Raw genomic sequence first — 27,412 nt, forward strand, 5'->3', positions numbered from 1 at the left:
TTTCCATTGACAGTAATGACGCTGTTAATAATAGCAGTACCAGTTGTCCTAAAGCAAGAGCAGTGATAATGGTTGTTGCCTTTTAAGCAACACTATTTATTTGTCAAGATCCATGCGGAGATCTTGATAGGGGTTATCTCGCTTCACAGGAAGCATCTGCTCCACCACTCAGCCCCGTTCGTAACCACATTTTACAAAGGAGCACGGGAGGGTTGGAGAAGGCAAGCGACTTGCCTGAGCTCACACAGCGGCAAAGGAAGTGGGACTCAAACCCAAGTTGGTCTGACACCAAAGACCACATTCTTCCCCTGGTAGCACAAGGATGACAGGTTCTTTCTTGTGTCTCCTTTAGTGTCCAGACGGCAGTGGACTGCAGCAGTGGCAGAAAAGAGACGTAAGTTAACCCCGAGGAGAATGCTGAGCAGTTGACATTGAAGTCAAGAACCAGCCCTTGGCTCTGTGTCCAGTCTGCAGAGGGAACATCCACACCCACTTGGAGAATTACTAGCAATGCCCATGATTGCTTGGACTCCATGGTCATAGCACATGGCACTGGGGACATGTTATTGAATGGTGCAACTTCTTTTAGACAGAGAGAAGCCCATGACTTATCATGCCACCATCCCCCTCAAATACCTTCAGTGGTTCCCTATTGCCTCAGAGCAGACTTTTTAGACTGACATTTGAGCCCCACACATATCTGACTCTTACCTCCCTCTCTACCTGGGACTCCTACTTTTCATATCATCTGTGCCCTGCCCCTTTCCAACTCCATACCTATGTGTATGCTGTTCCTTCCAGCTCAAATTCCTTTCTCCAGGCCCTGCATGGTCAAGCCTTAACCTTCAAACACGTTGTGGTTCAACTATCATTACTTATTGCCTTCCCTTATGTCTCCAAGAAGCAAAGCAATGCTCCTTCCTTATTCTCCTCTACTTTCTGTCCCTTTCTATGGCATTGATAATTTTCTCCTTTATTTTGTGGTTATTTCTATGGATGCATACTCTGCTAAGACAGAGTCTTAAGGATAGGATCAATGTTGGGTTCATGTTTATAGCTCATTCCCATGGTTCCTGGCATAGAGTATTCTATAAACAAGCAAATGAATTTATAAACAGACACAAATATGGATAGATATAGATACAGATATCAATATTGATATCTATATCAATAGATATAGTTGAATGAGTATAAACCTGCAAATAAAATAATCATTGAGTACCTACATCAATGACAGGCCCACACAAGGCCTAATTTCAGAATTAGGGGACATAAAAGTAAAGTCTCTGTCTACAAAGATGTTCTGGTTAAGGCAGGCAAAGAGTTAAGACCTTCACACTTGACATATTTCATGGACATATCATTTGGTATAAAATTCAGTGCCAAATTTTACTCTCAAATCAGAGTTGCCTCAACATCTGTATCAGAGTAGGCCAAAGGTTAGTAGCATGGGCATTGGAATCAGAGAGACCTGGGTTTGCATCCCAACTTCATGACTGACTAAGTGGGTGACCTTGGCAAGAACCAAGTTGGCCTCCTCAATTCCCATTACTCTCATCTATATAATGGGGACGGCACTGGCTCCCATCTCTCAGGGATGTTATTGTGAGCACTGATTGAGGTTATGCATGTATAGCACTTAGCACAAGCCTGGCTTATGCTTAGGGGTGAATATCTAGTTATTGCTGTTACTGTGGTTGTCATCGTGCTGATATCATCCTGTCTTCTGGTTCTAGAGATAACATCTCCCTCCTCAGCTCCCAGCCAGAAGGCAGTCTGCAGTCCTGGTTGAGCTGTACTCTGTCCCTGGCCACAGATACAATGAGGACCCCTTCTCGACAGTCAGCCAGCAGCAGCCACATCCTCAGCTCCAGGTAAGAGTATGTCCCTGCTGCCTCTGGAATGCCGGTAGCTTGAAGAATCTCATACTTTGAAGGTTGTTGTTCACGTCTTCCATTTTCTCCAGCTAAGGCAGGGTCAAGCATGGCCTTGGACAGTGTGAGCTATGACCCTGCCACTTCTTAGCTGAACGACTTTAGACAGGTCAGTTGTCTTCTCTGAGCCTTCATTTCCTCATCTGTGCAACAGGAAATATAATTCTGTTTACTGCTCTGAACAGTTGAAATGATGAGGCTCTAATGCAGCCCTCCCTAAAGCATGGTTCTCAAGATGATTTTTAAATAGCATGTGGTGAACATTTTTAAAATAACTATGGATTTATTATAGTTGCCTTCTATCTAAAGCAAGTCCTACTTGTCTCCCACTTATAGATTGTTCTGGATTTAAATGTTTCTTTTGTAAACATATTCGCTTAGGCGTTTCTGTATTTGGGGGGTTTTTTAATGGTGAATCAGTATCGAGACAGTTAGGCTGGATGATTTCTCCCTCAGAGGTTTTAGCTTTGTTCTGAATGTCAAGGTTTTATCTTTTCCCCACCATGGAGGGAGATGGATTCAGTTACAGCCTGAGATGAAACTCTTGCAAATCTGTAGGATTGCCAACAATAGGTTCCTCTGACAACCGGGCCTTGGGATCCACTCTTAGTTTAGGATTTAAATCCATCTTCGCTCTTGTTTTTCAGCCAGCTTCATTTCTCTCAGCTCATTTCGTTTTCCTTTTCAAGGGCGGCCCTCTTGTAATTAGGAGCTAATGGCCATAAATCAGAAATTATGGATTAAGCAGATGCGTAATTAAGATGAAATGCACACTGCTTTTGTGATAACAGAAGAACCAATGTGATAAAGAAAAGTCCCAGACTCAAGGAGCAAACTCAGACAACCCCTTCCTGACTTGAAATGTGTTTGCTCTGAAGGGGCGGGGGGGGGTGGAAACATCTCTACAAAAAGAAGGGGGTGGAAGTTCACGCTAACCTTTTGGGCATATTCAGCAAATGGCAAATGTCTGACACATGCCTGCAGATAATCTTAGGCTGAAAAGTTTGATGTTGAAAATATCAAAGAGAGACTCCAAGAGTGGGGATGCATTGGGGAGTTAATTAAAGCAAGATGATCTGATTACTGCTCTTAATTAAAAACAAAGACCTGTATGGAGAAAGAGCCACCTCCTCTGTGAACCCCAAAGGATGAGGACTTTTTCTTTCCTGATAAGTACATACCCCTGTTTTTCCCCATCAGCCAGTGTAGAGGCCGCAGAAACAGCACTGGGGGCGGCCATAGCAGGATGGGAATGCTCATTAACATAAAATCTGAGTTTCGTAATTAACAATTGGACAGGCATACCTCGCTGTGTTGTGTTCACCATAGTGTACGGACAGAGAGTGCGTTTCTTACAAATCGGAGGTTTGTCAAGCAAGTCGATCAGTGTCATTTATCCAACAGCATTTGCTCTTTCTGTGTCATATCTTGGTAATTCTTGCAATATTGCAAACTTTCTCCTTACTTTATATTTGTTATGGTGATCTGTGATCAATGATCTTTGATGGTACTATTGTCATTATTCTGGGGCACCGCGGATAACATGTCCATATAAGACAGTGAACTTAATCCACAAATGTTGTGTGTGTTATGAATGCTCCACTGACCAGCCGTTCCCCCGTCTCTCTCCCTCTCCTCCTGCCTCTCTATTCCCTGAGGCATAACACGATTGAAATTAGGCCCATTAATAACCCTACAGTGACCTCTAAGTGTCCAAGGAAAAGGAAAAATCACACGCCACTCATTTTAAATCAAAAGCTAGAAACGATTCAGCATAGTGAGGAAGGCACGTTGAAAGCTCAGAGGGGCTAAAACCTGGGCCCCTTGTGCCAAACATTTAGCCACATCGTGGACACAAAGCAAGAGATCTTGAAGGAAATGACAAGTGCTACTCCAGGGAACACATGAATGATAAGGAAAGAAAACAGCCTTCTTGCTGATCTGGAGAAAATATGCGTGGTCTGGATGGAAGGTCAAACCTGGCACAACACTCCCTGAAGCCAGAGCCGAACCCAGAGCAAGGCCCTAACTCCCTTCCATTCTGTGAAGGCTGAATGATGAGGTGAGGAGGCTGCAGAAGGAATGTCTGAAACTAGCCGAGGTTTAAGGAAAGAAGCCATCTCCATAACACAGAAGTGCAAGGTGAAGCAGCAGGTGCTCATGTAGAAGCTGCAGCAAGTTCTCCGGAAGACCCAGCTAAGCTCATCCATGAAGGTGGCTACATCAGACAATGATTTTCAGGGTTGATGTAAGAACCTACTATTGGAGGACTTTCATAGCTACAGAGGAAAAGTCAATGCCTGGCTTCAAAGCTTCAAAGGATAGGCTGACTCTCTTGTGAGGGGCTAATGCAGCTGGTGTCTCTGAGTGGAAGCCACTTACCATTCTGAAAATCCTAGGGCCCTGAAGCATGATCCTAAATCTACTCCGCCCGTGCTCTGTAAACAAAGCCTGGGTGACATCACATCTGTTTACATCACAGTTTACTGAAGATCTTAAGCCCACTGTTGAGACCTGCTGCTCAGAAAAAAAGAGATGCCTTTCAGAATATCACTGCTCATTGGCAGTGCACCTGGTCATCCAGGAGCTTGGATGGCGTGGAGATGTTCGAGATTAATGTTGTTTTCATGCCTGCTAACACAGCATCCATTCTGCCGCCCAGGGACCAAGGAGTCATTTCAACTTTCAGGCCTTATTATTTAAGAAATATATTTGAAAGGCTCGAGCTGCCATAGATAGTGCGTCCTCTGATGGGTCTGGGCAAAATAAATTGGAAAGCTTCTGGAAAGGGTTAACCATTCTAGAGAACACTAAGAACATTCCTGATTCACGGGAGAGGTCAAAATAGCAATGTTAACAGAGTGTGGAAGAGGTCGACCCAACCTTCATGGAGGACTTGGAGGGGTTCAAGACTTCAGTGGAGGAAGGAGCTGCAGATGGGGTGGGAACAGCAAGAGAACTAGAATTAGACGTGGAGCCTGAAGATGGGATTGAATTGTTAGAAACTCGTGATAAAACTTGAACCGATGAGGCGTTGCTTCTCGTGGATGAGCAGAGAAGGTGGTGTCTGGAGATGGAATCTACTCCTGGTGAGGATGCTGTGAAGACTGTTGACATGACGACAAAGCATTCAGAACATTCCATACACTTAGTCGATAAAGCAGCAGCAAGGTTTGAGAGGATGGACTCCAATTTTGAAAGAAGTTCTGCAGTGGGTAAAATGCTATCCTGAACCATCGCCTTACCCTGCTCTTATAGCTGTGCCTCAGGCAGAGTCTGTCCTCGGCATCCCCAGGCACCCTGGCCAGAGCCTAGCCCCCCTACCTTCCTTTTCCCCTTCCAAGTCCTCAGGCTTGGCCCAGCACAGCTCAGAGCAGTGGTGCCTGCACCAAGGACAGTGATGTGGCAGGAGGCAAGGAGGGACCATAAGCTCCTTTTCTATTTTCTTTAAGTCTGCATCCCTGGGGCTGGCACACAGTTGGTGCTCAATAAATGTTTGTTGAGGGGGCACCTGGGTGGCTCTGTTGGTTAAGTGTCCGATGAGATTTTTGGCTCAGGTCATGATCTCAGGGTCATGAGATCAAGCCCTGCATTGGGTTTCTGGGTGTGGAGCCTACTTGAGATTCTCTCTCTCCCTCTCCCTCTTCCCCTCCCCACCCAACTCGCATGCACACAATTTCTCTTTCAAAAAAAAAAAAAGAAAAATAGTAAATGATTGTTGAGTGAATAACTAACCATGACATCAAGGCGGGAGCAGAAATATTAACCTTACTTGGTCATATCTCAGCACGAACTGTGACTCACAGAGGTCGGTAATTGATCAATGTCCCATAGCAAGTAAGTAGAAGAGCCAGTCTTTGAACCCAGATTTGAATCCCTCCAAAGCCTATATTTGTATTTCCTGCACTACCATGGCTCTCTGACATTTATCTGGGGGGCGGGGGGGAGTGCAGATCACTCATCTGCAAAATTCACTGGCAAACCACCATTCTTAATATTAAAACTGCATAAGGATTATCATTCAACACTCAGCTTCGATCCAAAAGATGCCTACTGAGTGCTAGATCCCATGGCAGTGAGCCCTGAAATTCTTGAGCACTGTCCTTGGAACATGTTTACAATTTAAAGATTCAGGAACTTCTGAGTTGGAAAGAACCACTGGGATTAACTGACCCGCTTTGCTCATTATGCAGATGGGGAACATAGAGGTCTATAGAGGGAAGTATCTTACCCAAATTTATAGTAAAGTCTGGGCTTAGAGCTCAGGTGCCTTCCAGCTCTTTGTAACTGCACAAGTAATCTATAAATTCTTCCTCCCTTCAAGAATTTAAAATAGAACAGAAAAGGCTAAAATCTTGTTTTTTTTAGAGAGCGAGAGAGTGCACACACATGCGGGTGGGGTGGGGGTGAGGGGCAGAGAGGGAGGGAGAGAGAATCTTAAGCAGGCTCCACGACCAGCACAGAGCCTGACACAGGGCTCAGTCTCACCACCCTGAGATCATGACCAGAGCAGAAATCAAGAGCTGGTCGCTTTACCGACTGAGTCACCAAGGTGTCCCTAAAGCTAAAATCCTCTTAACCATGCCCCCAATCTCAGCTCCCTTCCCAAAGGTATCCATCACCTTCAGTTCGGTGCTCCCCCTTCCACATCTTTCTCTGTGGATTTTTAAACATATATGTACCCATAACAAATATAGAACATATTTGTGGGCTTTTAAAAGACATAAATGATACGACACTCTATGATGTACCTTATGCGCTACATAAATTCTTACTATGTGCTTCTTTCCCTCTACAATATGTTTCGGCAATCTTTCCTTATCAGTACGCCTACGCCAGTCTCATTTTTTTCCAGTCCTGCAAAAGATCTTCAAGTCATGCCACAGTTTCCTTCATTAAAGTCTTCTTTTTTCTCTTTCAGCTGTTTTCCGGGTATTTGCTCTAAGCCTATAAGCCCTTAAACACACACACATACACACACACACACATTCTTATACATGTGGGCAAATGATTCGGTGAGTCCAAGGGCGTTTGCATGTTAAACTTGACTGGTTACTACCAGATCATCCCAGTGTCCTTTCTGCTAGGAGACTGGACAGTAAGAGAGGACAGCACGCCTGTGTCCCCAGCCGCATGCTACCTGGCACCTCATAGAGCTCAAGAAATGAGTCTCTTGGACGTTTCGAATTTGACTGAGAAAGGTCACTTTAAAAACAGAAGAGAGAGAGAAAGCAGTCTTCCACCAAAAAAATAAAAGCATTCCCTGCATTACTTATAAGGGGCCGTCAACCCAAGAGAAATACACCTAAAGCCTTATGATTTACAGTCCAGGAACCATGCAGCTGCTGCTGATAAATGCAAGAGCTTCTGGAGATGGAGACACTAAATTACCTTCGTGGCCCCCAGAGAGGAAGTTTATGGGCTTGGTGTTGGCACTCATACTTGGCTTAGGAATCTCTCTTAACCTCTGGCTGCAGGTGGTGCCAGGGCCATCCAGGGACGGGTGTGCTCACCTTGGCCCCTGCCATGTGCCTGACCTCTCCTGGCTCTGACCTTGCTGGAAGAGTGTGAAAGTGGGGGGGCCTCTCCCCACCTCCTCCTTATCTTCACAGTATGTCAGGCTTTCCCTACTTCACTCTAGACCCTCCTCCTCACCCTGCAGCCCACTGAGGTCTTCCTTTTCCTGCCCTTTGCAGCCAGGCTTCTCCAAAGTGGGGCCCCACACGCACCATCTGCTCTCACATGCCTCCCATTCCTGCCACCCAGGGCCTGGCCCTCACCACGCATTGAAACTTTCCTCACTATTCAGCGGCTTCCGAAGGGACAAATTGGGGGACGTTCTCCAGTATTGATCTTTTTCTGGACTGAGAAGTTGGCAAACTGTTGAACACTTCTCTGTTTACTCAGCCTCGTAGAGTTTCTGCTCCTTGGAGCTCCTCAAAGTTCTCTTTTCTGGTCTTTTCCTTCCCAACCCCAGCCCCCAAATATGGGGGGTCATGAGGTAATGCCCTCACCTGGCTATTTTGCTCTCTACCTGATCGCAGATGATTTGTGATTTTACTCCCCTATTGTATGTGGGCAACCCCACATCTAGACCTCCAGCTCTTATGTCCCCCCAGGTTTTAAATGGAGACATTGTATTTAATCCCTGCACTGAGAAGATGACCTCTCCCTGGTGTCTTAACCCAGCATATCCAGGAGGCATCTCCTGCCTCCCTTTCCGCTCTGTGTTATCAGTATCATTTGGTAGTTCTATCATTCATAAAGCCACCCAAACTGGGTCTTCTCAGACTACCATCCCCTCTCCTTCATCCTCATATTCAACAGATCCCTAGATCTTATTTATTCTTCCCCCCAACCCCCCAACACTCTTTGCTCTCTCTGCTTCTCTCCATCCTCACTGCCAACACCTGTAAGTCAGGCTACCGTCATTTCTGTCCTTGATGTTGACAAAGAGCTTCTAATACCATCCTCCCTTGGTCCATCCTCTACACTTCAGCCAATATGATCCCTTTAAAGTGAAAGTCTGGCTGCAGTAGCTTCCCCTTTCCTACCACAGGAGTCAGCAGACTCTTGCCTACAGGCCAAATCTGGCCCTCGATCTGTTTTTGTAAATAAAGTTTTATTGGAACCCAGCCATGCCCACTTTTTTGTTTTTGATTTTATGTATTGTTTATGATTGTTTCTGTACTGTGATGACAGAACTGAGCAGTTGCAACAGAGACCAGATGGCCTTTAGGCCAAAAATTATTGCCATCTGCCCTTTACAGGAAAACTTGGGTGATCTCTGCCCTCCAGGATAGAACAGGGTGGAATTCAAGCACATTAGCAGGCTTACAGTGCCCTATGTGATCTGGCTTTTGCCTGCCTTTCTGGTCTCATTCCCTCCACCCAGGGATTCAAAAATGATCATGGGGATTTGATCCCTCAGCAGCCTCTCTGCCCTACTCTTTTCTACATTGGCTTTTTTCTGAGGTAGGAAGATGGCGGCCCAGATCTTCGAGCTCATGCCTGTACCACTCAGAGTCCAAAAGTAAAGAGGACTTCTCTCTTCTAAACAGTTGCACAAAAATCCTGAGCTTGACTTTCATTGGCCCAAAGGGAGTCACATGTCTATTCTGAACCAGTCAGAATGGATAAGGGGAATGAAGGAATCTCTTACCATAGGCTCAAGTTGGTGTTCTCACCTGGTTCTGGGAGATAGGGTTATTCCCGCCCAAACCACAGGAACACTGGGGGAGGAAGGGTTTCCCCAAAAGATAAGGGGGTGCCTTACCTGAAGCAGAATAATAGTGAGTAGATAAAAAACAAATAAACAAAGCAAATGTTTTCCACCTAGGGGAAGGTTGAATTATGGGAGTGGACAAAATTATGCAGACAGAGTCGAGGGATGGGGGGCATAGAGAAGGGAAAGGAAAGGACAGTAAGAAAAGAGAAAATGTATTCATGTGTTTAAGGTCCTCACTGAGTAGCCTTGGGAAGCCCAAATAAAATTGTGTGTGTCCTGGTCAGAGACTTTATTTATCCCTAAATTTCAATGACCAATCTATCACCACATAATTAGTGATGCTGTGATTTGAATTTATTACCAAACATGGCTCTCCACTGTTGCTATTGGACTTGTACCATATGCAATGTGAGCATGGAGATTATTGTATAAATTATTCTCACTCACATAATCATCGTGATTTTAATTACTGTGTAATCTTCGCTAATTACTGTTGTATGTATCATTTGCTTTGGTGCCGAATTAACACAACCGCTGTTCGTTTGGCTAAACGATGGCATTACAACTTTTCCTTTTACTGGGGGAAAATTTGCTTTCTGTAAACATTTGCAGCCCCATACTCTCGGCTTGCTGTTCTTGGTTTAAAAAAGAACAAGATTTAGACATCAACTTCCTTTTGCCCCTGTTGATTTTTATGTGGGACGAGGCTGGCTTGAATTAGTAAAAAAGTCTAAATTACAGGGTATTGCTTTTAAAATAAAGTTGTATTCCTTTCAAGAAAGTGCAATCAGTCTACTACAGAAGCGAAGGCAAGGATGGGTCACATGAGACCTGCTTAAATGATTAGATAAGATGTGTTTGTAATTAGTTCATTAATTATGTAAATGTGAATGGATGGTACTTAGTGTTAGAAACAGGTCGTTCTCAAAGTAGGTTAAGCATTCACCACTAATCTTATTTCAATAGTACATTTATTTACTGGTCTCTGCATTCTTAGAACCGGAGCTTAGGATCATTTTAATCCACCCTGAAGATACTTAATGAACAGGCCTCTCATGAATATGGTTTTGTGTCTTCCTGGGACAAAGCGGTGCTATTCAGTTTTATCAGTCTTAAGAAGATTAGTAGAAACTGAAAGCATGGAAATGTCAGTGCAAACACATTTACCACAGACCCCAGGCCTGAGCAAGTGGAACCAGAAGTCTGGCTCTGTCCAAGATTCAGCCTCAGAGCCAACATGACTCTTGGACAGGCTTCCATGGGGAGGGCTGTTTTCTACCTAAAACTCCAGGCCTTGGATGGTAGATCTGCGGATCTCTCAGGAATTTTGAGGCTCATCTAATTTAGCGGCAAGTTTGTGTAAAAACCATTTGGATTAAATGTTGATGGTTTAGGACATTCTTTTAGAATCTGTGGTTCTCTGGTTGAGCTCTATTTTGATCAAGTAGACCTATCACTGAAATACACATCCAGGAAAGTGCATCTTTATGAAGTTTTCAAAAATTGGTCCTACTTATGTAATTACTACCAAAAGCAAAACCAGATCATCGCAGGTGCCCCTAAAACCTTTTTGCCCCTGTTCAGGTCATGACCTCCCTCCTTTCTCTAAGGTAACCACCATCCTGACTTCTAACGCTATGAATTAGATATGATTTTTTTTTTTAATTCTGTATAAGAGGAAGTATCCAGTAGTATTCTTTGGCATCGTCTTCTTTCTTTTAATATTATGTGGGGTATTTTTAAAAACTTATTTGTTATATTTGAAAGAGAGAGAGAGAGAGAGCATGAGCATGAGAGGCAGAGGGAGCAGGAGAGAGATTCCCAAGCAGACGCCTCACTGGACTTGGAGATCACAACCTGAGCTGAAACCAAGAGTCAGATGCTTTACCAACTGCACCACCCAGGCACCCCTTTTAATATTATGTTTATGAGCTTCATTCACATTGTTGCATTTAGGGGTAATTCCCTTGTTTTCTTTGCTCTATAGTCCATAACTGTGGTTTTCAACTGGGGGCAATTTTGCACCCCCCTCTCTGCCAGGAGATAGTTGATAATGTCTGGAGATATTTTTGGTCAGCATAACAGAGATAGACCAGGATGCTGCTATACATCCTACAGGACTGGCCCCACAGAATTATCTGGTCCAAAATGTCAGTTATGTCACCATTGAGAAAACCTGGTCTATAATGCTCCATTGTAGGAATATATAATAATGATTTATTCATTCTGTTAATAATAGACATTTTCGGTTGTTTCTAGTTTTTTTAAGATTTGTTTATTTGAGAGAGAGAAAGAGAGAGAGAGAGAGAACAGGGGAGTGGGGGCAGGGGCAGAGGGAGAGAATCTTCAAGCAGACTCCTCAATGAATGCAGAGCCCAAAGCGGGGCTTGATCTCACAACCTATGAAATCATGACCTGAGCCAAAATCACGAGTCAGATGCTTAACCAACTGAGCCACCCAGGCTCCCCTAGGTTGTTTCTAGTTTAACAGTATTATGGATGGCACTACTGTGGGCCATCTTGTACATATCTTTCGTTGCATGGATTTAGATTTCTGTTGGGTGTATGCCCAGGAGTAAAATTGCTGGGCCATAGGTGTATTTTCAACTTTAATAAATATTGTCAAGACGGTGGTACCAATTTACATTCTCACCAGCGGTGAATGGGGGTTCCAGTTGCTCTGCATTTTTGCTAACACTTGGTTTTGTCATTTTTTTTTTTTTTTAATGTTAACTATTCTGGTGGATATTGGTAGGGTCACATTTTTGGTTTTAACTTGCACGTTCCTGATAAGGAAAACTTTTCATGTGCTTATATGTTCACTGGGATATCCTTTTTGATGAAATGTCTGATCAAGTCTTTTGCCAATTATGTTTTTTCTTTTGCATTGTCTCTTCTTTTTATTAATTTGCAGGAGTCCTTAATATATTCTAGATGTAAGTTCTTTCTTGAGTAAGTGGAGCCACTCCATTTGATGGAATGCCTTTTTTACTCTCTTACAGTCTATGTTAACAGACAGAAGTTCTTAATTTTAATGTAACTGAACTTAGAATATTTTTCCTTTATGGCTGGCGCTTTTTCTATTCCATTGAAGTTTTATTTGCCTACTCCCAAATTATGAAAACATCCCCCTATGTTTTTTTTACAAACACTGTGTTGATTTAACTTTTATATCTAGATATACAATTAATCAGGAATTAATATTTATGGTGTGAGGTAGGGTTAGTTAAGATTCATTGGCATATGAATATCCGACTGGCCTTGTGTATGTATTTTAAAAGAAGTCATATTTTTCACATTTTACCACCATTATCATCTTCAATTAAATCAAGTGATTTTATATATATCCTAGGCCCTGTTCTATTCTATTTTTCTGCTTGTCCATCGTTGAGCTGATTTAACATTGCCTTGGAGGATGCTGTGAAGTCTTGATATCTGAGCGTGTATGTTCCTTGGATTAGTTCTTCTTCCTCAAGATCAGCAAATGACTCCAGAGGAAAAATGCCACAGTACTGGGCTCATCTCAACATACGTCCCTCTTTCCAAAATTTGACCCTTCAAGTCCTGGTTGCTTTGGTGCCCTCCAATGCCTGTAAATTTAAAGTTAAATTTTCTGGTTTTTCTAAGTGGAAATTTCCTCTGGAAAATCTGGTCTATCATATCCGGAAAAGCTAATCTATCATAGCCAGAAGTTGAATGCTGAACTGGACTTTTTACTCCCTTTGCTAAGTAAACATTTCTTCCGTAGTCTTCATGCCTAAGAGGATATGAAGGTTCACTCAAATTTCCTTCCAGTCATAACTTGGTGAATCTCCTTTCCCTTTCAGACTTTAAGCTTCTGTACTGCAAGGGCTATTGATCTTTTTATTGATGGCATCTGGGATCATGGATTCAGTAAATGATTCTGAATGGATGTAAGAAGGGGTGGCTGGATGGCTGGTTGGATAATTTCCATTCACTTAAAACTGCATTTTCATGAGGAACTGGTGCTTTTATGACTAAGTCTGAGATTTTTTTTATGGTTATTTTCATTGCACCACATTCCACTGAGGCAATGTCTGTGAAAAGTGAAGGAATGCATCGAAAATTCATTTAAATATGTTGAACCCAAGTTGAATCTCCAATCCAATTAGAGATTTTAATCCCTTTACATATCCAGTTGGTTCTTTCAAAACACAGTGGAAATTTTATCAGAAGGTAAAGAAGTATAGGAGCGCCTGGGTCTCTCACTCAGTTAAGCATCTGACCCTTGATTTCAGCTCAGGTCATGATCTCAGGGCTGTGAGATCGAGCCCCATGTCAGGCTCTGTGCTCAGCGGGGAGTCTGCTTGAGATTCTCTCTTAAAAAAAAGAAAAGAAAAAAAGAAGGTAAAAGTATAGAATCAGTACTTTCACTGTCTCATCAGTGTATGACCTGAGATATTCTCTTTCCTTCGCTGTTGTTCCACGTGTAGAATGAGGTGTTCAAGCCAGCTGGGGTTTCAGCTCTCTCTCCATTCTGATATTCTAGAAGTTGACGGAATTCTGTAGCAATGAAACTAGGCTTTTGGCTTGGGTGTAGACATGAAGCATTCACTCCAGATTGTGTGCCGGAAGTTGGCTTGGAATCTATTGTTTTTAAACTCGGAGATGTGGGATTGCCTGGCTAAGAAGCAGGGCTGCTGGGGTCTGAATGAACCAGCCAGAGGAGTCAGATGGAGCCCTTTGTTCATTCTTTCTATGTTTCCACATGCCCCACCCCTACCCCTCCATTCCTTCATTCTCTCCATCCCATAAACTTTCCTTCTAGATACCGGGGATTCATAGAAGAACAATACAATCTAGTTCATAACAGCAATTGCAGTACACAGTTATGGGGGAGCCCAGGGGCTGTGGAAGCCAAAGGAGACACCTCACCCAGCCTGGGAGGTGGGGGAAGGCTTTCTGGAGGAGGCTACAGTTGGGCTGAGCATTGAAGGATGAGTAAAAATGTTTGCTTTTTTTTTTTTTTTTTGGTAATATAGAACAGTGGTTCTTCCAAATCACCCATAAATGTCACTTCCCCTCTCCCTCTGTCCTTCTTCCCTTCTTTCTTCTTCTTACATTTTTCTACTCCAGAAGCATCTGGGCACCATCCATTCTATGAGCCTCCACCTTAATACAACAATGACCAGCGTTTTGCATATCGACTTCATTTCTCTTTAGCTCCTTTTCTACTTCTATCCACATCGAAGCATTTTTTTTTTTTTTTTTTTTGCTGAACAATGTGAAAGTAAGTTGAAAACACCATGACAGTCCTCCTTAAAATAGTTTCCCATCTTTCTCCTAAGAAGAAGGACATTTCCTGGGCGCCTGGGTGGCTCAGTTGGTTAAGCAACTGCCTTCGGTTCAAGTCATGATCCCAGGGTCCTGGGATCGAGTCCCACATCAGGTTCCCCCTGCTCTGCGGGGAGCCTGCTTCTCCCTTTGCCTCTGCCTGCCACTCCCCCTGCTTGTGCTCTCTCTCTCTGTCAAGTAAATAAATAAAATCTTAAAAAAAAAAAAGAAGAAGAAGAAGAAGGACATTTCCTAACTGTCATAGCACTAGCTCACCAAAGAAAATCAACACACCCATAAGATCATCCAAGATCCCAAAATCCGGATTACCCCCAATATCCTAAAATTGTTTGTATCCCTGTATCCTCTTAAAGATATTCATTGCATTTGGTTGTTTTGTTTCTTTAATCTCTCTCTTTAAAAAAAAATTATTTGGGGGGGAAATTTTTAGAAGGATTACAGAAAAATTAAGCAGAAAGTACCTGTGTACCCCCTCTCTTCCCACACAGTTTTCCCTCTTTTATTCACATCTTTGGTTAACCTTTATTCCCTCTGATACTAGAATGGTCCCCTCACCTCCCCTTCATCACACTGAAATGTGTGTGTGTGTTTAGTAGAGTTTCCAGGGTGCTTTTGATGGGCAACTGCATTCAAAAACTACTGGTCCTAGTACCTAGGACCTAGGACCCAGTACCTAGGACCTAGGATCCAGCAGAATGTATGAGTGAGGCAATGGAAAAGTCTGCTGATGAACAGAAGGTAGGTGGACAGGTGTCTACTGAGGGTGGTTCATTGGATTGGTTTTGCCCAGGTGTCAAGGACTCAGCACCCACTTAAGATCAGAGCAAACAGCAAGGAAGACTTGGGAGTTATTTTGTCTCATAAAAACCGTTATATTATCAAGAATATATTTACAGAGTCTGTTTCCTGACTCAAGTCTTTGTACCTTCTGGTCAACAGTAACCAGGCTCACTGTAGTTGAGCATGCTTCTTTGGTTATCCCACCCCATGGCTTCCCCCTTACTTCAAGTCTTCCAGATGAATGGCCTTTCTCAGCCTTGGTTTTCTTGCCTATGAGATTTAGATGATCAACCCTTGCTTGCCAAGGGTTTGGAGATTGAATAAGCTCATAACTGGCAGGGGGTTGGGCAGGGAGGGATGGGGATCTCCTCCTGGTGCTTGGGGTGTCTTCTTCGACATCCCTGCCCAAACCCTACCCCCCTTCCAAAAGCCTCACTCAACCCCTCCAGAAAGGCCAAGTGCTCAGGCTCTGGTACCTGTCTCCCTTGCCAACCTCCTGCTGCACTTAGTCTGAGGCTCAGTTTACCCAGAACTTTTTGCCCGGCTGACCCTTCTTCATGGGTTTATTCAGTCTCCACTCCTACTGTGTGCTCTCCAGGAGGGGAAGGCAGCACATCTTCTGCTCCCTGGAGCTCCGTCTGGCATCATATATGGTCAGACCAAGAGGAGAGCCTCAGCAAGCCCATGTGCCTCTCCAAAGCCTCGGTTTCCTCATTTGTAAAATAGGACAGTAAAGGGCAGGAGAGCAGAGCAGTTAGGGGGCATGGATCCCAGAGCTGGACTCCTTGGCCTAAATCCATGTTCTCCCATTGATTACACAGCAAATTACGTGTCCTTCTGAGCCTCATTTGTGAAACAGGAAGATTACAATATTGGATTATAATAGAGGACTATTGTGAAGATAAAATCAAGGTGTGTCTACAAAGCCTAAAGGCACAATACACAGCAGTGATTATGTAGAATTCAGCTGCACCCTATAGGCGCTTAATAAATGTCTCACGTTCCTACCACATCATGCACAGTCTCAGGCACCCTATCAACGTTTATTACAGATTATCCATGGTTGTGTTGGCCTTGGTCACAAAACCTTCAGGTCATCTTAAAAGCACATCTGGTTTCCCATCCTGGGCCTCGCCAATATTAGAACATCCATACATTTTTAATTTCCTCTTGAATTTCAGGGTGCAGATGAAGAATGGGGGTGACAGCACATCTCGGGGGATGATTCATGGCGTCATTAAGTGTGCGTCGAGTTTTCTGCAGCTACTGGTTGCCCAGGCTCTGCCCAGACTCAGACATGGGAATTATTTTTGCTGTGTAATTATGTTGAATGCCGGTGAATCCCATGTCTCTCCTTGACTTGGACCTCACTTTTTTGTTCATTATGTCTCAGTGGATATTGAAATATATAGACATGTAGATAGGAGTTCAACCCATCGAGGTTTCCACTCACCTTTCTACCTGGAAGGTGTAGGATGTTGTGGAAGGGAAAAGCGTGAGGTTCAGATATGACCCACCAGGGTTCAAATCCAGGCTCTGCCACTTAGCAGTGTGACCTTGAGAGAATGGCTTTTCACGAGTGAGACTGTTTCCTCATCCCCAAGATGGGGCAAGGATCTGATCCTGATGAGATCGTGCATACACATTGCGTGTGTGTAGAGGTGGCTTTTTCATTCTTCATCCGATATTCATGGAGCATCTACTCATGTGGTAAAATGATGGAGCTGCATTCACAGGACAGCCTGGCAGGGGCAGGGTGTAGTCCACACTAAGACACGTGTCTTGGCAGCAGCTCATTCTGCAGCCCAACAGACTGCTTCGATATCCTCGTCCTTTTCATGTGCTTCTCAGAGCAGGGTCATATATAGCAACTGCTTATTCTTGAACCTCTGCCCTCAGTCTGGGGCCTTCTCTAGCCATGATGGGCAGAGCCGTTAAAAAAAACCCAAAAAAACAAATGAGCATTAAGATTTTTAAACATACATTTGCTAGGAGCAGTGTTTCGAAGGGAGTAAATAATACATGCACGGTGAAGCGTACCACCCTTCACCTTGCATGAAGTGTTGGGGGCAGTGGAGGTGGATACGGGTGACATTCGCAGGAACTGACTATACCGAACACATACGCCCTCTCTAATGCCTCACAGATCCCCCGTGAGATAGGGCATTATTGTCCCCACTCCTCCAGCTGAGAAAGTTCCAGCTCTACCAGGGACCTGGCTGGGCCCAAACAGAGCCAGGATTTGAACCTCGACCTGTTTCCCTCTGAAACCTATTTTCCTAGCCTGGGAGGCTAGAAAGTGCAAATTCCTGTATTTCTGGATGTTCGTATCCAGATCTCCCTACTAAACCTTCAGAAAGTTAAGTCACCAGTACCTAGAGTGTTTTCATGTTTATTCTCTTCTTCATCAATTCGCTTAATAAACATCAGCTGGGTACCTACTGGGTGGCAGGCACTAGAGCTTCACCCACTCATCCAACACACCCTAACTGAGTACCTACTGGCTGCCAGGGCACTGAACTTCATTCATTGAGCACATGTTTGTGGAGCAGCTGCTTTGTGCTAGGACGCTGTTTTTGGCGCCGGAGTATGGCAGTGAACATGACAGACAAACCCCCTGCCCCTTGGAGCTCTTACCTCCACAACGTTGCAAAGTTGACCTGGTTTCCCCCCATTTCACAGCTGAGGACACTGAGGCAGAGAGACAGGTGACTGCCCCAAGGCCACGTAGCTGGTGAGTGGCAGAAGCAGACCAAGCTTCAAGTGACAAATGTTATCTGGACAAGGTGACGTAGGAAATACTGTTAATTCTGTGTCGCATCGCAGGGCTCAAAGGAAAGTCTACAGAGGATGGTGCTACTGTCTCTGGGGTTGGAACCCTACCTCTGTTACTTCCACCCGTGTGTGCTTGTGGAGGTCGCCCCACGCCCCCTTGCAGTGCTTGGGGGTCATAATTCCTATCCACGGAGTTGCTGTAAAGATTATGAATGAACGTGGCTGTCAGCTCCGTGAGGGCAAGAAGCCCATCAGCTTGGTCTCCCTTGTAGGCATGGCACCCAGCACTGTGCCTGGCACACAGTAGGTGCCCAGCCTAGGGGTAGCTGTTTCAATGACAACTGACTAGCCCCTCCACTCAGTTATGGGACCAGCCCAGTGCTGCTATGGCTAGATGCTCAGGACCCGCTGGCTCACGTCAGCAGGTATGCTAGAGAGTTATTCTCCTTCAGATAGACAGACAGACAGCGGCAGTTCCCAAGATGTTGCTGGAGTCTCTCCTTAGAGAAGCAGGGTGCCCCGCCTAGTGTTTGTACATACCCGTCTCCCAGTGACTCGGAGAAACTTCTATCCATTAGCGCTCTCCCTGGCCAAGGTTCTGGGAGGCAGGCACGGGGACATCTTGATCATCTGCCAGCCAGCCATCATGCGATGCTCAGAGTTCCATCTGAGTCAAGCTGTCCAGTAAGGACAGCTGGGGGAAAAAAATGAGTCTTCCCAGGCCCCTGAATGAGAACAGCAGGCTGGTTTGAAATGTCCAAAGCCGGGTCAGGAACGGAGAAGATCATCTCCCTCCAAGGGCAGAACAGGGACCCTCCCTCGGAAGCCTGCAAGAGGGTGTCTGCATTCACATGGAATTCTGCAGTCTGCACACAGAAAGGAATGGATGCAAGCAACTTTGTACTTGGAGTGGAAGCGCCGGCGTTGCAGAGATGGGGGTGGATTTCTGAATGGCAAATCCTGGAGGCAGCACTAAGCCACGACTCCTTTCGTTCTCTCCTGCTGCCCTGCCCCTCCCTTCCCCATGTCTCCTGCTTCCCTTCTCTCTCTACCCCCCCCTTCTCCTCCTCCTCCTCCTCCTTCTTCTCCTCCTCCTCCGTCCTGTCGGCTCCCCAGGAGTCTACACAGCTTGGCTTGTGCTCCTATTTCAAGCCCAGCAGCTGAGACTCTGAATGCACCAGACAACTCCAGGAAGGTGGGACCCCCTGCCCCCCCAAACACCAAGCCCTTGGGCCCCTCGGTGGATCTCAGTGACCACCAGGCTGGGGCATTTTGGCTTGTATCTCTTATAGGAAGGTGCTGCTTCTGGCAGGCCTCCGGGAAGGCAATCAGATCTGTTGGGTCTAGTGGAGCGGGGCTGGGGGTGTGGGGGTGTGGGGGGCAGGGGTTGGTCCCAGTGAACCTGTGCCCTGTGTCGTGGACACCAGCCCTCGCCACTGGGGGTCTCCAGACCCCCACTCCTGGGCTGCTGATGGCTTCCCATGCCCCCTCCCCAGCCCATCCCACCTTGGGTCAGAGATCCTCCACCACCAGCCTGTGCCCCTTCCACGCCAACCCCTCTACCCGCCTTTGCCCCCAGACACCCTCCTCCTTCCCCTCTCCATCAGCCCGTCTCTTCTCCCCTGCTCTCCAGCCCCCCATCCCCTCACTGCAGCTGCTCACTTTCCTGCCTCTTCTTCCCGCCTCCCTCTGCTCCTCCTCCCCTTCTCCTCCCCTTCCCCCCCGCCCCCCCCCCCGTTCTTCTAGGTCCTCTTCCTCGTGAACCTATTTCCAAGCTAGACTTGACTCAGTTCAACAAAATTTACTGAGCAGCTGCTGTGTGCTGGGCTCCGTGCCAAGTCAGAGGGGGCAGAGATGAGAGCCTGCACGGTCTCGACAGCAGGGTTGGGGGGCAGCCGTTCCCCCACCTCCTCTCCTTCTGCCTTTTTCTACTTCCTCTTCCTCCCCTCCTCCCCTTTCTCCTCTTCCCCTTCCTCCTCCTTCTTCTTTTCTTCCCCCTCCTCCCCCTTTCCTCTGCCCCACCTTCCTCCATCTCCCCTCTTCCTGCTCCTAACTTCTTTTCCCTCCCTCTCCCCATGCCCTGTCCTGGCACCCACAGCCAGCACTGACGATGGGAGCTGGGGTGACCGGGATGGCAGCATCCCAGGAGACTCAGTGACGGGAGCCCTGACGCCACCATCCCCACATGGCAGGTGATGGATGCGACTGAGCACCTGAGACACACATTCATCGCGCCCACCTCCCTTCGGGACCAAGGCAGGGCGGAAATGACTTTTGTTGGCTCTGGGAGCAACCCACTTCCCCTGGCAGCTCCGAGCTGTTTATTTAAAAAAAAAAAAAAAAAAAAGGAAAAAAAATCAAAGATAAAGCAAAGCGCGGGAAGGCCACCTTGCCGTGTGCTCAGGGAAGGATTCCAAGGCAATGATATTGACAGCTCACCTTGAGGTCCTCATAAAGGGGGCTCTCCAGCCCACGTCCAGGGGTGACAGAGATGGAAGGTAACAGCCTAGCAACGGGAAAGGAGGCAGAGTCTCTGGGCAAATCGTGTGGCTGCCGTCTTAGCACATGGGGAACCAAACTTTCTCCAAAGGATGAGCCGCCAGGTCACCTGCTCACTCGTTCTTCTGCTCCTCCCTGCTGGAGCTTGAACTGAGGCATTTGTGGGGTCCAGCGGTGGGTTAAGCTCAAGATGCAGAGATTCCTAGGAGTATTCCAGATCACCATGGACTGTTAGTTATCAAGGATGCACATCTGTTAGTTATAGGTCCTTAATTCTTCATCTCACCACTGTTATTTGAGGAGCTAGGTGCTGAGCCCTGGGCCCCGAGCTTTTCTTTCATTCCTGTGACTTCCCCACATGTCAGCACAGTGACCAGGCGCTTCTCTTCCATGCCGGAAGCTGGAAGGGCTTGGCACTGGGAGACCCCGGGTGGCTGGGGCACAGTGAGCAAGAGGGGAGCTCAAGGCAGGAGGCTGGGAAGGGAGTGGGGAGCGTGCGCCCACAAAAGAAGGACCAAAGATGGGGAAGAGTGTGGGTGATGGAGGTAGCTTGCCTACACCACAGCCTCAACCCTGTTGTCCCTCCCCCAACCCCCCCCCACCGTGACGGCAGACCCTCCACCTAGCTGACCAAGGGAAGAAGGAGAAGCAGATGAACACAGCCAGCCCTGTGCCTATTCCTCATGGAACTCTTTAACAGAGCATCATTGCCATGGCGACCTCCCACAGATCCAGGGTCCGGGGAGGCTCCTGCCAACCCCAGAAGAGAGAGACATACGGGATGGTTGAAGCTTTGACCTCAGGAGCTCAGGAAGGCAGGGTCTAGGTCCCTACCCATGTCCTTAGAAAAGACCCTGATTCCCCCTCACCTGTCTGTACCTTCCTCCCCCTCTGGGTATCTCCTTCGGGTACCATTGACTTGGCTTCCGTAACAGATTTGAAAGCCCTTTGGGTCACTGTGGTCCTCTCTTTTCCTTCTAAACTGTCCCATGTGGTCGGGGTGGAAACGGTGCTATCGCACCTCAGTGGGCAAGAAGCTTTCCTCAGAGTCTTGTACCAGAATCCCCAACCCCCCCCTTATGTAAAGGAGACTGAATCCCATTGTCAGTTGGAGCAATAGTGTAGAGAAGCAGAATAATGACTAGAAACCTGCATAAACGTGGCCCTTGGTCATATTCAGCCTCCAGCCGCTGGCTTTGTCTGCCTGCCAAGGCTCTGACGTTCATACCCCTTTCGCTTTTTCATAAATTATAACTTTGCCATGGGTGGGCAGGGGGTCGTTTCTCTTAGGGGGAGGACAAATAGATTTTATTTATTAAAGGAACGGTTGATGGACTCCGGTCTCTCTCCTGTAAAGATGCCCTTTATTTTATAGCCTATAATTTCGCCTCGCTGCGAGGCTCCTACTTTTCAGAGGGGGAGTGTTTTTGGCTCAGCTGCTATAAAATGCCTCTGCATGAAAGCCAAGCCTGGTATAGTCCCGGAATAGAAACCGTCTGTCTCTTGTGTATAGACTTGGTTTCGTGTTGATTTTATGAAAATCTTTCCCTTTGGGCGGGGGGTGGGGGCGTGGAACCGGGTTTTTCCTCTACCCCATAAACCAACCAAGGGTGCCATAGAGCATCCCACTGAGACATATTTGGGTCACTGACTCTCAGAAGCCCTGCTTGGTGGGACCCTCCTCTGGGCTTGGCCCTAAATAAATAAATAACCCCCCGCAGGTCCCCCTCAAGTCTCCAAGAAGCAAGCAACTTATTTTGCAGCAGGCCCTGGGATGGTAGGTCCTATCATGTCAGATACGATGGCTCATAAATCTAAGTCACCCGACCTAACTGCCGTTTTAATCCACTCACACGTACTTAGCTGGGTTTAATTATAGGCAGAAATTGCATTTCAGAAAGCAACAAGAAATCATTTACATGGCTTGAATTTGTGCATTAAGTCCTTCGGTTTATTTGAGAGTGCGGTAGGGATGGTGTGTCCAAAGAAAAATGGTATTAGGGCCTGTGCTTAGCGGCTCTCACACCAATTGCACAGACCGTGTGAATTGCATGGTTTCTACTGACCGCGTGTGTCTTCTTGGCACAGGATGAACAATGAGGCCAGAGATGCAGAGAGGTCCCAGCCAGCGTCGGCCCTGAGCAGAGCCCAGACCGTGCAGAGCCAGACCTCAGGGGACAAGTCTGTTTCTCCCCTCTGCCTCCAACGGCAAAAGTACTACCATCTGGGGGACGGGGACGAGTGCGGCAGGCAGAGAAAACCCACAGAGAGATTGGGGGTGCGGTCTTCTTCCCCGGCTTCTCGGAGTACAGACGCGTCCCCAGTGTCCAGGGAAAAGCTGCCCAGTCCCTCGGCGGCCCTGTCAGAGTTTGTGGAAGGTCTCCGGAGGAAGAGAGCTCAGAGGGGCCAGGGGTCCCCGCTAGGCCTGGAGGACTGGCCCACACTCCCCATTTACCAGACCACTGGGGCTTCCGCGCTGCGGAGGGCCAGGGCGGGCAGCGACAAGGGAGACCTCTCCCTGGGGTTTGGGACAAAGTCAGCCTTGGAACCGGAGGGTGCCTGTGGGACGTCGTCCGGACTCCTGCGGTCCACCAGCCTGAAATGCATCTCCTCCCAGAGTGCCAGGGGCACCACCCTGCTGCCTGAGAAGCTGAAGACCCGGTTCAGCTCCTGCGAGTCCCTCTTCGAATCGGGGCAGAGCTCCGGGAGAAAACTGAGCTCCCCAAGCTCATCCAGGTCCATGCTCTTGTCGCCCACGCTGCGGCCTCGGAGGCGCTGTCTGGAGTCCCCCCTCGATGATGCGGGCTGCCCAGACCTCGGGAAGGAGCCCCTGGTCTTCCAGAACCGCCAGTTTGCCCACCTCATGGAGGAACCCCCGGACAGCGATCCATTCACCTGGAAGGTCCCAAGCCTCAACTATGAACGCAAGACCAAAGTGGATTTCGATGACTTCCTCCCAGCCATCCGGAAGGCTGAGTCTCCCGTGTCCTTGGCCAGAGCAACCAAAGAGGGTCAAGACAGTCTGCGGCATTCACGCATCCACTCTGAGATGGAGGAGGCCGACCGAACCTTTCTCTCGGGGATCAAGACCATTTTGAAGAAGAGTCCGGAGTCCAAGGAGGACCCCGCTCACCTCTCTGACTCGTCCTCCTCCTCCAGCTCCATCGTGTCCTTCAAAAGCGCCAACAGCATCAAGAGCCGACCGCGAATCCCACGGCTGGAGGGTGACGGTGGCGAGCGAACATCCCCCGAGCACAGGGAGCCGGGGGCAGGGAGCAAAGACGAGGGTGTTGAGAGCATAATGAAGAAGTATCTCCAGAAGTAGGAGCCAGTGCAGGTAAAAGCAGCAGGTGGGGACTGTTCTTGGGGAATGAAAACCAGATAGTCCACCAGGTCTGGCAGCCCGGAGAAAACCTGTTGCTGCCGCGGCCTTCCACGCCGTGAGTGATTTCTCTACAGGCGACGGGTTTTAGAGGTTTTTGCGGAAATAATGAGGTGCCAGATGCAAAGCCTTCTGCTAGGTACCACTGGTTCCTTAGCGCTTGAGGATGCGGACCCATCGGAAAACCAGAGGGTCCGGTAGGGAAGTGCCAGGTAAGGTGCTGGGCTTTTGGTTTCCCCACTCTTGTCTTTCCAGGGCTCCATTCCACCTGGAGCCGGAGGAGGCGTGGTGGCCTTCTGTCCACGAAATGACGGCAGATCTTGTGGGGTGGGCTCAGGCCAGGGTAGAAGGGGCTTTGCGAAGAGTGGAGTCCAACTCGTGCCTTAGATACCCAGAGAGAAATGGAGGCCCCCCGTGGGGGGAGGGCAAATGCAAAGGTCCCAGAGCAGCAATGGGAGAAGAGAAGTGGGGCTTCCCTCTGCCTTCTCTCCTACCCCAGTGCTAATCCTAGAACTTCTCCAGACTGAAGGTAGGAAGAGGAATCCATTGCTCACAACGGATTACATTTGTTGGGTGTACATGTCAAGTCGGTAGCCACAGGAACCCCAAAAGGCGGTTAAGAGGATTGATTCCCATTTTACAGGTTGGCAAAACAGAGTCAGAGAGGTTAAGTCACTTGTACGAAGTCACCCAGGCAGAATGGTGTTCAAAACTCCGGAATCCCTATTTGTGTCTGTAATACTTCTCCTTGGGTACCCGTTCCGAGCACGCACAGGAATAAACTCAGAGCCTCCTCCGTGACGGAGCTGGATCTTTAAAGAGGTTGCCCCCCTTGGCATCCCCATACTGAGGTTGGCATCCCAACCATCTACTCTTAAAGGGATGTTGGAATTCCCAGACTCCAAACTCACTGGTAAAACAAACGAGGGAGCCCTCAAGATCAAGCCCTCCCCTTCCAGGGATTCTACCGCCAACCCAGCCCCCTTGACTCCCAGTTCAGTGCTCTTTGCCCTGAGGCAGGGCTGACCACCTGACAACCCCTCCCTGAGCAGCACGTTTCAAGCCTTAGGGTGCTGGGCGTTCCACTCGGTGGCTCCGCTGAAAGGCAAAACCAGTTAGGGGAGGCTGGGCGTCAGCCAAGGAGGTGTAAGCACCCGCCTCCGGGTTCAGACACAAGGCAACCCCACTGCCCAGTAATAACAGCACGCAGCCTCCATGAATCTCTTAGCCACCGAACTTGAAGTAGCTCAGGCTCCAGCAGAGTGGGGCAGCCACACGCAGGTGCACAGCCGGGGCCTGGCCTTGGTCCCCAGCCCTCCTTCCAGAGGCCTCCTGGACCCAAACGAGCCACCCGGCCTCCACTTCCATAGACCTGGTACTTCGAGAGGCACCCTCAGCCCATCAAAAAGCGATTGCCCCTTCCGGGGAAATGGGCTTGGACTGTATCAGAGCAAATTAATTTGACTTAACATGGCCTTCTCTCTGCTCTCAATTACCGGGAAGAGATGTGATATTCATTTACATTATTATGCTCTCAGGGACACAGAAAGCAGTTTCAAAGGCCAAGTAAAGGGCACACGTCCATAAGGAGAACAGTTCTTAGCAGAAGTCATCACAGAACATCTTGTCTCTGCCATTTTTTTTTTTAATTCAAGTTTTTCCCCCTCCCAGCAGCACTCACCGTGGTAACCGAGCATCTGCCAAAAAAAAAATCTTCCACGCTGACATCCACGCTGGAGGAGGTTTGAGCTGAATAACACAGCCCCGCCCCCTGCGAGGCAAATGTATTAGGGGGTTCAGAACAAAGCAAGCCCCCCAAAGCTCGTTTCTCCTTGTAACTAACTGGCCATGAGACCTGGGGCAAGTCATGGGACCTGGTCAAGCTCCTGTGTCCACAGCTTGAAAACGGGGCTGATAATACCACCCCCCAAAGTAACACTGTGAGTTTGATGTGAACACCAGAGACCCCTAGCTAGGGTGTCAGGTTGCCCTGCACTCTGCCCTTTGGCCCTTCGGGAGCTCCGTCCCACTCATTCTCCTTCTGCTGCCTACCATCCTTCATTCCTTTGGATGGTGTTTCTGCAGGAATGCCACCCAGGGATATGGAATATCAGGGCCTCCGCCCCCCAAACACATTTCCTGCATCCTGTTGATCCCCTCTGACCTGTGTTTGTTTCCAGCCTCCTGAGATGTACTGCCCTCCAAGACTTCCGGACTCCACGACCGTCTGGAGAAAGAGAGAGACCGGCCAGGCCTTCCCAGGGGCCCTCAGTCCAGAGGCAGCCAGCGTGGCTGTGCTCGAGAGGCCAGAGGGGTCCAGCAGGAGGCAAATCCCTCGGGCATGGGGATCCCAGCACGCTTGGTCTGTACAAAATAAAGCAATGGCTCCTTGGCATCCATGCTTCCTCTCTGTTCTGTAATCAGGGGACCCTGGAGGTTTGATGGGGGCAGCCCGGGGAGAAGGGCTCCAAGGAATGGGATCAGCCCGAAATGTTTGTAGTTTCTCTGCCCCCATAAAACCCCACGCAATGGCCTTGCTCCTCTTCACTTGGCCTCGTCAACTCAAATGCCACCTCCTCTGGGAAGTCTTCCCTGATACATTGAACGGAAAGAAATGCTCGTTCTCCATTCTCCTTTAATTCTCCTATTTACCTCCATCATAGTTCCCTTGTCTGTCTAGTGATCTACCTTGTGTACCTATGTGTAGGCAAGCATTCAAGAAATTTGGGTGGATGAATAAATGAACAAGCTCCCGAAAAAGTTAATGAACCTACACACCTTGGATGCGTGTGACATACTGACACAAATGCATCTCCACCCACGTGCACCCATGTCAACATCCAAGCACCCATGAACATCTGCTCACAGCCCCCCCCATACACCTGCTTGCGTACACAGCCCTGCCACGCCCACGCAAATACACACCTGCACGGCAGCCCACGCTGGCCTGGCCACATCTGGAGCTGGGATACCTGCTTCTTCAAACGCCCTGGAAGTATTAGACTAAAACTGTAGGCTAATGTTTATGACTCACTCACATGCTACGTTGGACACTGTGCTAAGCATTTCACATGGAGCATCGCACCACGACTTTAGAAAAAGTCCTGAGAGATAAATGCACTCATTATTCCCTATTTACAAAGGCAGTGCTAGCGTATGCCTACATGGAGGACGCCAGTGCTGCCCCTGTTTATATTCCCACCAGCAGAGACTCTGTCCTGCCCCAAATGTGCCTCTGTCCCTAGGGCCCCCCCCCCGGGATAGCCAATCAGAGCTCCCTCTGTGTGTTAGCTTGCTAGGGCTGCCGTAAAAAGCACCACAAATGGGGGGCTTAAACCCCAAAGGTACCACCTTTTGGTTCTGGAGGCTAGAAGCCCAAGACTGAGGAGGGGTCAGGAGGCCTGGTTTCTTAGGAGGTCCCTCCTTGGCTCGTAGATGGCTGCCTTCTCCCTGGGCGTTCCCATGGCCTTTCCTCTCTGCGCGCATCCCTGCTTGTCT

The 27,412-nt window shown here is 47.8% G+C and overlaps 1 protein-coding gene across 1 annotated transcript in view; it reads left to right on the forward strand.

The window, feature by feature from the left end:
* MYO18B (myosin XVIIIB) overlaps nucleotides 1-26,202 on the forward strand; it is a 231,565-nt gene extending 205,363 nt beyond the window's left edge. Inside the window, exons 40-43 of the mRNA XM_064577697.1 lie at nucleotides 353-394; nucleotides 1,737-1,874; nucleotides 22,621-23,869; nucleotides 26,095-26,202. Of these exons, the coding sequence (XP_064433767.1) occupies nucleotides 353-394; nucleotides 1,737-1,874; nucleotides 22,621-23,857 (1,417 nt within the window). The 3' untranslated portion in view covers nucleotides 23,858-23,869; nucleotides 26,095-26,202. The remainder of the gene's footprint in view (nucleotides 1-352; nucleotides 395-1,736; nucleotides 1,875-22,620; nucleotides 23,870-26,094) is intronic.
* Nucleotides 26,203-27,412: the final 1,210 nt, after the last annotated feature.

The sequence above is a fragment of the Mirounga angustirostris genome, unplaced genomic scaffold, assembly GCF_029215605.1.
Source record: "Mirounga angustirostris isolate CCGP_5_RB_7025 unplaced genomic scaffold, mMirAng1.0.hap1 SCAF_14, whole genome shotgun sequence".
Taxonomy (NCBI): domain Eukaryota; kingdom Metazoa; phylum Chordata; class Mammalia; order Carnivora; family Phocidae; genus Mirounga; species Mirounga angustirostris.